At 36.1% G+C, this 10,693-nt stretch overlaps 3 protein-coding genes across 4 annotated transcripts in view; 2 read left to right on the plus strand and 1 right to left on the minus strand.

The window, feature by feature from the left end:
* LOC107030949 (CMP-sialic acid transporter 2) overlaps positions 1 to 1,238 on the plus strand; it is a 14,513-nt gene extending 13,275 nt beyond the window's left edge. For both annotated transcript variants that reach the window (XM_027919587.1, XM_015232163.2), the window contains 3 exons: positions 27 to 75; positions 170 to 233; positions 842 to 1,238. In XM_027919587.1, the coding sequence (XP_027775388.1) occupies positions 27 to 75; positions 170 to 220 (100 nt within the window). In that variant the 3' untranslated portion in view covers positions 221 to 233; positions 842 to 1,238. The remainder of the gene's footprint in view (positions 1 to 26; positions 76 to 169; positions 234 to 841) is intronic.
* Positions 1,239 to 1,254: 16 nt separating this feature from the next.
* Positions 1,255 to 7,893, plus strand: LOC107030947. Its single transcript, XM_015232162.2, has 7 exons — positions 1,255 to 2,131; positions 2,310 to 2,365; positions 2,885 to 2,994; positions 3,086 to 3,245; positions 5,798 to 5,890; positions 6,240 to 6,371; positions 7,488 to 7,893. Exons 1-7 carry the CDS (start codon positions 1,303 to 1,305, stop codon positions 7,536 to 7,538), a joined length of 1,431 nt encoding a protein of 476 aa, XP_015087648.1. The 5' UTR covers positions 1,255 to 1,302; the 3' UTR covers positions 7,539 to 7,893.
* A 175-nt stretch (positions 7,894 to 8,068) lies between these two features.
* Positions 8,069 to 9,574, minus strand: LOC107030950 (chitinase-like protein 1). Its single transcript, XM_015232165.1, has 3 exons — positions 9,014 to 9,574; positions 8,777 to 8,936; positions 8,069 to 8,700 (listed from the first exon to the last, which is right to left on the minus strand). The coding sequence occupies exons 1-3, from the start codon at positions 9,402 to 9,404 to the stop codon at positions 8,292 to 8,294; spliced, it is 960 nt and encodes a 319-aa protein (XP_015087651.1). The 5' UTR covers positions 9,405 to 9,574; the 3' UTR covers positions 8,069 to 8,291.
* Between the last annotated feature and the right edge of the window lie 1,119 nt (positions 9,575 to 10,693).

Here is a 10,693-nt window from a genome sequence, read left to right on the forward strand (position 1 = left end):
GATTTTCCCTCTTGTATTGTTTTCAGCCCTAAAGATTCATCCTTTCTAAATATGGCAGCAGGAGCAAATGAGGAGGTATGGATCTTTTCTTCAGAAATTTTTAGATACAAAGTTTTTGCTGTATTTCCTACTTAAACTTGGATTGATTTCATGTTAATTTCTTTTCCAGGCAAGTCATCGAGTAGGACCTGATGAAAGACAGCCACTTCTTCCAAGATGAAGCTACTTGAACTGTAAGTGTGCTAAAGTTTCTATACTTTCTGATGATCTGATCCAAGTTATTAACTTGGATACACATAAATTAAGACAATGTTCAAACTTTTTATGGGTTATGGATATGTCTCTTGGTTGCACTTATTCAAGGGAAACATGTGGGAGGACAAAAAAGAAGACCAGGGGAGTTTGTTTGGCACCTTGGTCATCTAATGGGATTGTATATCATGTCCTGTTTCTCTTTTTATTTTGATATGTATGAAAAGAACATATCAACAACAACATACCCACACAGTGGAGTCTGTGCTAGAAGAATAAACAATTTCACCATCAACAGATGCCTTTAATATTGTTTTATTTTGCACTTAATTAATATGAAGTAGTTTCCAGTCTGAGTAAGTTGTGCTATTTTCAGTTATCAATGTTATGAGCTGTAGATATAGACACCAAGAAGCTATGCTAATGTCGTTGTCATTGTCAGATTCCATGTATGTTAAGTGATTTACAACTAAAATGCACCAGATTGACGTGAGAAGTATATCGTGCATGTCTTAGTCTGTAAAACTCAGTTCCTGGATATGGTGCCTTGTTATTATACATTTTGGTTACCTGAAAATTGTTATTGTAGGTCATTTGTAGCAGATATTGTGGTGGAGAGCATTTACAGTCATTCAGTGTAATATGGAGGAGAAGAAACAACAGTGTTGTTGTAGTCTCTCTTTTCTTCTCTCTCCAAAATGTGCTTCATGGGATTGTTTCGCTTGGAGAGAAGGATATGTGGATGGAGAAGTTTTAGGTAGACAACAACAATAGAATTGTTATGCAATACGAATACGAGCTGTTGTATTATAAGTTACAAAAAGTTTTACACATGATTTTATTGTAAACAATTTAGAGTTATCAATTCTTTCATATATTCTTGTAATCAATTGAATTTTGATGATACACCTGTGGATGTGTTAGATTAAACATTTCTTTTTGTAATTTCAAGCAAATTGTACTTGAATGGTAATTCATTTCATATATCTTCTTCTTTATTCATTTCATGTAGATTTTCAACTGAGTCAATTTCTTTCTCTTCCATTATACATGCAACTTTTGTATGTAAAAAAAGTAGTAGTAGTATTTTGTCACACAAATGCCATGAACCTCTCTCTCTATAACATCTCTCTCTCACCTTCCAATTTCATCCGCTTCACTTCTCCAAAACGATGTTGTCACTACCACGTCATTTCTCGCCGAGTCTCCCCCTCCCCTTACCGTCGACGCCATCTCCGCCGCCGCCGCTTCCCCTTTCTTAAAAAGTTCTCCCCGGAAGACACTCCACCGTCCGATCAAAACCTCCACTTTGTCCTTACCGTCGATAATTTGCCTACCAAATCCTTCTACTCGATCAAGGACCTCATCCACTTGAAGCTCCGAGAATTCCTCCACTCAGGCCGAGCTGCCATTGAAGACTTGCAAACTCTCATCCGTATAGATACCGACGCCGGGACAGTTTCCTTCTCCTGCACAAGGTCCACCGTTAAATTCCTAGCAACTCTACTAGTTTCAACTTTCCTACTTATTTTCACTCTTAGGGCTATTCTTAACCTAGTTCGGCGGATACCACTCAACACTGGAAACAACAACGTTGAATTAGTCTATAAGAGAGACCGTAGTTTAGGTGGAAGAGAAGTACTTGTTGCTAAAAATGAGACGCCTACGCTTGATAGGAAGAAACCAAATGTCTTGGATAGAGATGAAGGAAATAGTAATTGGGATTTGGATACTCCAATTAGCTTTTCCAGGAGGCGAAACAAGAAGAGTTCTGTGGAGCAATTGCCTAAATGGTGGCCTGTTTCGACTTCTGGTTCCGATCAAGTTGGGACAGAGAATCAACAAGAGTATCAGAGAATGGCCAATAGATTGATTCGAGGTAATTTTATTTTCTAGGTTATTGTTAGGTATACATCTGTTTTTTCCTTCATAGTTGTGCAACTCTTCTTTCATGTCTGAATTGTCTTATTGTTTAATCCATTGAAAGAATGGAAGACATGAATTATTGTTAGTTATGCACTTCCTTTTAAATCACAGTTTACAAATTTGCTTTCCAGCCATCTTGGACAATAGAATGACGGGGAAGGACATTTTAGCGGATGATATAATTCAAGTCAGTATGTAAATGGCTTCTTAGTTTTCACTATCTTTATTTTTATACAAATGTGAATTGTTTGCATAGTTACTTAGTTTTTTTATTTTGTTTGCAGCCCCCTGTATTTATGAGTTTGTCACGCATACCATTTTAACTTCTTTTGCTCCAAGTAGCCCTTTGAGCACACAGATTTGCAACTTTATACACATAAATATATGGAAATGCGAGATCCATTTCAGGAAAGGAAATTATAAGAATGAAGTAACCCCAATTTCAAAGTTTTTTATTTTGAGAATAGTAACTGTGTACTATATCTAAAAACTATAATTAGATAGCCTTTTTATTTTGCATGGTACCATCTCAGTTCCTCTTTTCCTTTTCAAAAAATCTGTTACTTCACTGGAGAAAAGTATTAAAGAATTGTTCGACATCATTATAATTTTTTATATTTGAAGTTCAAAAAAAATATATGATTTTTTATTGTCCAAGAATATAAGCTATACTCAACTTTGTGCTAACATGCTGGTCCATTTGTAGTTACGACGCATAGGGAGGATATCAAACGTGAAAGTTTCGTTTGATACTGAGAATGCACGTGATACCCTTTTTCGCGTGGCAGTCGACTTTATTCTTAATTATTGTGAAAGGTAGCTCATTTAGCTTGATGACTGATTGCTAGATGCCCTCTTTTGCATCTTTTTACCCTCTTATAGTTTCTTCTTCTTTGCTCTTCTGCAGCACTGCAAGTCAGTCAGCTTTTGTTCTAATTGATGGTGAAGAAGCACAAAACTTTGTTGCTGGGCTTGCTGATAATGTTGGACTTGAGAGTACTCGGGCTGCAAGAATGGTATCTGCAGCTGTTGCTGCACGCACTAGGTCAAGGTTCTTGCAAGCTTGGGTAAGGTTTTTCTACTTCTTTGAATTAAATTCATTTTTTGCATTTGGACTTCTTGAAGCAGGCTATGATATTAAAAACCTTAATCCATCCACAAAGAGTATTGCATTAATCTACTTCCTTTTTGAAGCTATCACATCTTCTTTAGCATTATAGTTGGGAGAATTTGTAAGCTTAGGAGGATTATGGCAGAACCTATCATTTCTTATTTGACAATAGACAGATGTGACCCAATTGGACTATTTAGGCCAAGTGTTTACTTGGTTCAAGGTGGTGTCAGGATTTAAAATTAATTCAAGGAAGTGTGAGATTATGCCCGTTGGGGATGTGGAAGACATCCATCAATCTCCCAGATTCTAAGTTGTAGGGTTGGGGCTCTCCCAACTACCTACTTGGATTACCTTTAGGTGCTTCGAGATCATTGGGTGTGGAATCCAGGTCTTCAGGGGTGACAGGTGGCAGAAAAGATGCTTGTCCAAAGGAAGGAAGGAAGTGCTTATCAAGAGCATATTATCGAATATCCTCACTTATATCTTTTCTTTGGTTCATGCTCTATCTTCAATCATAGAAAGTTGGGAAGGATCCAAAGAAATTTCCTTTGGGACGCGGCGGATGGGGCAAGGAAGTTCCACTTGGTGTGGTGGGAGCCTGTCATGTCTCCTAGAAGGTAAATGTTTTTGTGGAGAGGGGCAATAGTCCATAGGTATGGGGCTATGGAAGGGAGTGGAAATCTAGAAATGTGTGTGCATTTTGGGAGGGAAGTTAATTTTTGGGGTCATAGCTGGTGTTAGAATAATTAATGAAATACATTTCAAGCTTGCACAGAACATCTTGCCAAAGAGACTTGACAATACAACAATGTAAGGGCTTGGCTAGCTACTAGATGGGCGATTAGAAAGCATAAGGTTATTTGCATTAGCTGGTGTTATATTTGCAAGCGGGCAGGATGTGGATTCATCGTCTTCTTCATTGTGGTCTTACCATGAGGATATGGGGGAACATGTTTTATTGGTTTGGTACTTCTTGGGCTATGCTAGGAACTATGAAAGAGTTGATGTTCAGTTGGAAGAGCGGGAGAAAGAGGAGAAGACTCGGGGCTTGGAACATGGTTCCACTTGCGTTAATGTGGCCGGAGAGCTTTTGAGAGGGTAGAGTTGAGCTTTGCTTAATTAAGAGTAGCCACTGATCCCTTATATTCTTTTGGTGCACCCATAAAGTTCCCAAATTGTATAGAAGATTAGTTGAAGTTTGTAGAGAATCATTTCTTTTTGTAGATTATATACCTTTTGGTATTCTTCTTGCATACGGTTAATTTTTTGCCATGTTTATGAATGAGAATATATTTACTTGATAAAAAAACTATTAAAACCGAATTAGTTAGTAAGCCCTCCTAATTAGCAATTTCATATCTTCTCATACCCTGAAATCTAAGGTATTGGTCTGTGTCATAAGCCCTTTGTTCCTGGTCCACTACTATCTCATAGGAGCCTTTTGCGGAAAATTACTCTAGTGTCTAGTCGCATATGCTATAGTTTGTTTATCATAAAAATAAAATCAACAAAAACACATCCTAAACAGGCTTGGGAAGCATCACAACAACAACAACAATCACAATCCTCTCAAAATAATTCTAAACTCAAATCACAATCCTCTCAAAGAAGATTAAATTGGATCAAGTTAGGATGAGAATTGTGTGAAATTAACTTCTATGAACTGGAATATCGCACAAAATAAATTGAGTGGATGTCTATTGTACAGCCTCTTCAGTTTACATCTTCCCAATGAAGCTGCTTCCACACCTCAAATTTTGTGTGAAAAGTCTCATCATAGAAATGCAAGGGAAGACTCTTGTGTTGTACACTAACTCTCCCCATACTCGTTACCACTACTCGTTACCACTTTTGTGCATGGGTAAGCCCCTAATATAATTGATTTAGCAAGGAAAATGGAAGGGACCTAGCAAATAAACAGTTGCTAATCATTGCCATCTTCCTCTTTTACCTTAATAAAGGAAGAACTTAGGTCTTTCATAAAAATAAATCCCTCCAAGATAATGGGAGCCTGGAGCACAAAACATGCTGCATTAGCAGCGTCCAAGGAAGTTCCACACCACGAGGGATGTGAAATAGACAACCTACCCAAATGTAATTAGTGGCTGCTTCCACGGCTCGAATCTGTGACCTTATCGGTCACATGGAGACTACCTTACTGTTTCTCCAGTTTCCAAGATGAGCTAATAAAATAAGTCATCAGTTCTAAAGCCCCTATAGATTAATATGTAAGAGTAAGGAAACTAAACAACTGTTTTAGGTCCTTGTAATTCAACTAATCTATCAACTGCCTCTGGTAGGCTGAATGAATCAGCCAGTGAACTTATGTATATTTCGCCACGGATTTGGTGATTGAGAGAATTATTATCTTGGAAAAGAAAAAAGCTCGTCTTCCATCTTCGGTTTCCCTCTAAAATAAACTGTTGGCATGATGAAACTAATGGATGATCAAGAATGCAATATAGTTTGCTTGTACTGATGCTACTATGATCATTTAATTTTCAGGCCTTGGAAATACAGGGAAAGCATTCTGAAGCTGTGGTGGAACTGTTTAAAATATGTGTCATCCACCAGATATTTCCTCCTGAAGAGTTCTCGGTTTGTATTTCCTCATCTTGCCTACTTCTGTAAAGTTCGTGTGATTTATGCTCTGATTGTGTATCTCAAGGTGTGTACTGTATTAATTCTTTTAGAAGTGCCTTAGCATTGAGCCATTGATATTTTAAAAACCCAGGAAAACTAATTGACAAACTTTTCCTGATCCAATTTCTGATGGAGTATGATTAGTATCTGAAGAAAACGGAAATCGGCTACCGATCATCCTATATTTTGGACTATTTACTCTTTGTGGTAATTTTCAGAGTTGTCGCTATTTCAAGGAGCCAATGCTCTTTGCATCATAGTGTCAGACTATTTCATGTTATTTGTTTTTGGCATGTCTCTACAGCCTGAGATGGAGATGGTGGCTCGTGGACTTGAGAAACACTTAAAAGTAGACCAAAGGGAGTCCCTGATGAACAGTCTTCTACATGTGTGTGGTGATGAGACCAGGAGAAGTGTGGCTGAAGCTTTGGGTCTGGTATGCCTAGTTTATTACTCCCCTTCCCTATCTAGAAGATCTGGAATTTGTTGTTCATTGTTGTTGTGCTTCTATTGAGTGACATTTCCAATTGGAAGTGGCGTCTCCTGTCAACTTCGCCTGTTCTTGTGCTTTCTGAAAGAATTTTGCCCTTCAGCTGTGTAAAATAGATCTTAACTGACAGTGCAGAGAAGACATCAATTCTATCCTCAGTTTTGTACACTGTCTTGTAGATTCCAAGAAAATTCACCTGCTCTAATTTGGGCCTCTTGTCTATAATAATTTTCCACTCTCTTCTATTTTCTCCTAGAGCAAGAAAATGTGGAAGTTTTTCTTCCCTAGTTGTTTTTGTGTTTTGTTGCACATAACTAATAGGAGTAGGAAAAGAGTTTGATTTTGATTATGACTGTCTTGTGGCGTGGAGTTTGATTTTCTGAGATTGCAAAATTCAAAGAAAAGACTGAAATGATTTAGCAAATACTAGAATTTTTTTTACAAGGGCTAATACAAAAAATGGGAAACTATAGAGGGGCTGAATATTCCGTGTACACTCAAGTTAGAACTCCAAAGGTCTAACCTTCAAGATTTATGGAATGACTTGGTAGTCTCCACTCGCATGGAAGCATCATTTCTTTTGTTACTTGCTCCCATTTCTATTTTTTATTTTCAAGCTCAACTCACACAACAGGAGTTTGTTGAATGTTTCCTAAATCCTTAAATCAATACAGATTCCACCCTCACCTCTCCAACCTCTGGGAAGTTAACTTTTTTCTAATATCACTACTCTGGCAGTGTGAAGAAGTATCTTATTACCATGGATGTTATAGAATTGTTGGATTTTGTCATGAGAATTTGTAGACAAATCTGAGCCAAGTCTAGCTAGGGCAGGGACAGTCTGGACTACTGATGCAATACTTATTGCAAAGGTTATCTGCTCTTGTAATTGGTCGAGTTATCCTTTGAAATACAATATGGTCTTATTACCTTTGTGGTATTAAAAGTGACATTTATTTTCTACACAGATGTGTATATTGATATTGATGTTTCCTTTATTTGTTGGTTTTTCACCATCTGTCTGCTTCTTGTTGATTTGTTTTTACTTGTTCTCTTCTGCAGATGTACATGAAGGGTAACATTGTTCATCAACAAGAAAACAAGTATACATAGATCACTAATTTATGCGTACAGGAATTGATTTTTAAAGATGAATAATGTTTTATGCTCAAAAAGACATTGGTGTACAAGTAGTACTGCCTGTATGCAATAACCTTACGAAATGCTTCAAGTGGATTATTGGATGTATCATGTAAAAGGTAATGTTATCTGCTAGAAGAAGGTCCAATGCACATCTTACATCCTTCTTTGTTCTCTTAATTTCATCAGCATAGCTATGAAGTCTACTTTAGAACTTCTTTATTAGCGATCTTAAAACAATGCAGCTTACATGCTGAGACCAGATATCTATATATGTTTTTATCTTCTTTTTTCTTTTCTTTCTTTAAATGGATGATAGTTCCTTGTATTTGGATCTTTGGTTAGTATTTTGGTAGAAAGGTTAACGGTTTCCAAGTGAAGTTGCGTTTTGCCAAATGATTGTGGTTGGAAAGATTGATTTCTTCAAAATTAGACAAAGTTAGCTGTATAATTATGTCATTTTCGGCAAAACAATGATTATATGAAATAGCTCCGTATCAAAGTATGGGTAACAGAGATGTTTGCCTTGGGATGAAATGCAACAGGGCAATAGAATTGCAGTTTTACAAATTACAACGTACATTGCATATATATATATATATTTATAAATCAAACCATGAACATAAAAAAAAATGCAAGTCCAAAAATATTACATGATAGAACAACTAGAATGGCAATTATGATTCCCAACGTTTATTGTATGGGGCGGGCTGAAGTAGGATGATCTCAAGAAGCAGCAACAGCGGTTGGGTTAAAAGGTTTTTGTTCGGCGCAGTTGAGTACTTCGTGAGGTCCTGCTTCCTCGCGACCAACCCCCATCAAGTCAAGGTAGTAGAGGTAATGGGAGACGATGTTGTTCATTGCGTCAACATCACCTTGGCCACAAACACCATCACCATAGAGAATATTCATGGTGGTACCGAAACCAGGAACTCGTTTAGACAAAGTATCATTCTTTGTGGGCTTCCAGTTGCCAACAAAGGCATCATGAGCTGAAGGCTGACCCTTCTTCATTGGGTTCATCCACCTCCAAATTGCAGCCTGGAAAGCCATGGTAGCATTTTGTTCAATGTATTCAGGATGATCCAAGAGATTAAGCTTGAGGGCTTCACCAATAGCTCCATAATTGTAGTTCCTTTTTTGAAAAAAAAAAGAATTTCTAAGCAATTAAATCAATCAGATGCAGATCTAATAATATATATGGAAATTACCAGTAGATAGGCAAGGCACCACGACCGTAATATCTGGCTCCAGGAGTGCATGGGTAGGTTAATTTGAAGTATTCATCACAGTAATCTTGGCTGGGACTCATTTCTTTGTTATAGCATAGACCATAAGCGAGTGGTCCGCCAGTGGCGACACCATAACCACCTGGATTTGTAATAAATACTCTTAATCTAATAATAATAATAATAACAACAACAACAACAACAAATGAATGAACTTACAAGAAGTTTTGCTACCGACATGTCCAAAAAAAGCAGCAATCTCCTTCATCTGCATTTTCTTACCACCGGTGGTACCAAATCCAAGAGGCTGGAAAAGTGCTGCAGCCCTAATGAAAGATCCATAATCCCAGAATCCAACAGCATGAGCTACGGGTGAGTTCCTCTTAGTGAAAAGGAGCTCAAATTGGTCAACATCAAGATAATCAGTAATTGTCAAATTACAACAAAATTTAGACAATTTGTTACACTCCCAATCCTTCACACACATCTTGGTACCCTTCACCGTCTTCACTTTTGTGGGTTGCTTCCTGAATGACTCATTTTCATCTCCATGAACAAAACCCCCGATTACTACCAACAGAAACAAAATCATAATCATCCTCATCTTCATTTTCTTAGTACAAAGTGAATAGAATAGAAGAGAGAAATGAATTTTCTTTGGTACAAAAGAAGCAAGAGTTAGATGGAGTATCTTTTTCAATAAATAATGACCTACGGTGGAGATTGTTTGTGATGTGTGAATGGACGGTAGAGATTATTGGGACAGCTGGATTTGGAATCAAGCAAAGCAATGGAGGGTGAACGCTGACCTACTTAAGCTAATGCCACTCCACCGACACCTTACCATTTTTCATTTTCATTTTTGTGACAGCTAACCACTATTTACCTCTGCCTCTTTCCTTGTTAATTTGTTCATTACAAATAAAGTAATGTAGTTATTAGTGTCTTTTTTAAAAAAATCTACTCTATAATTAATATATTTATTTTATTGTGTTATTATTAATATCATGAATAATTAGGTATTTTAGTAATACAATTGTTTTCACGAGGACAATTAAAGACTCAGTCAATATTTTTTTACTTATGTAAATGCATGTTATTCTTTCAAACTAAAAATTGTATATAATGACAAACTAATAAATCAAATTAAATATTATAATTATATTTTGATTTAATTGTCTTGTACCAAACTGTTTGTAGTCACTTCTCACCCTCAAACTCTCGCTCACTGCCTCTAACTATTTTTATCCATTTGTGTTTGTATAAGCGAGAAAAAATTGTATATATACATATATTTTTATTTTATATATACATAAATTATACAATCATTTGTATACAACTGCTTTATTTTGTATATATATGGTGAATTATACAATTGGTTTCTTTGTATATGTATAGCAAATTGTACATATTTATGTTTGCTATGGAGCACAATTATGCAAATTTTGCTATAATATACAAATATGAATTTTGTGTTTACTATGTATGAAAGTTGCTCTTATTAATGTACCAAATCAAACAACGCATACAAATAATCTATGTATAATTAATGCAAGTATTACTAATATATTTTATTTTAACATTATTCTTATACACTCTATCGAACGAAGATTTATTTTTGTTGCAGAACTTTTTCTTATAGAAATTGATATTTTGATGTATGACATCATATTTGCTAATTTTTTCTTATAAAAATTGATACCAAGGAGCAAACAACATACGACATTATATTTACTATTTTCCTTGTGAAATTTGTCATTTTTTTTAAAAATTAGTAACATAATAATTTTTAGGCAACATGCGTATAGCTCATTAGGCAATTTATATATATTCTCGAAGATATACCTTTTAGGTATTGATTGATGTAGTTACGTAGGCGATAGACATATAATGTATAAA

The sequence above is a fragment of the Solanum pennellii genome, chromosome 9 (assembly GCF_001406875.1).
Source record: "Solanum pennellii chromosome 9, SPENNV200".
Classification (NCBI taxonomy): Eukaryota; Viridiplantae; Streptophyta; class Magnoliopsida; order Solanales; family Solanaceae; genus Solanum; species Solanum pennellii.

What these genes read in the sequence shown, in the direction of transcription:
- LOC107030947 (XM_015232162.2), top strand. Translation starts at nt 1,303, where the DNA reads ATGCAACTTTTGTATGTAAAAAAAGTAGTAGTAGTATTTTGTCACACA. An exon ending in GGCCAATAGATTGATTCGAG is followed by an intron (nt 2,132 to 2,309) that starts GTAATTTTATTT and finishes TTTGCTTTCCAG; the next exon opens with CCATCTTGGACAATAGAATG. An exon ending in ATTCTTAATTATTGTGAAAG is followed by an intron (nt 2,995 to 3,085) that starts GTAGCTCATTTA and finishes GCTCTTCTGCAG; the next exon opens with CACTGCAAGTCAGTCAGCTT.
- LOC107030950 (XM_015232165.1), bottom strand. Translation starts at nt 9,404, where the DNA reads ATGAAGATGAGGATGATTATGATTTTGTTTCTGTTGGTAGTAATCGGG. An exon ending in TGTCGGTAGCAAAACTTCTT is followed by an intron (nt 8,937 to 9,013) that starts GTAAGTTCATTC and finishes TTACAAATCCAG; the next exon opens with GTGGTTATGGTGTCGCCACT. An exon ending in GGTGCCTTGCCTATCTACTG is followed by an intron (nt 8,701 to 8,776) that starts GTAATTTCCATA and finishes TTTTCAAAAAAG; the next exon opens with GAACTACAATTATGGAGCTA.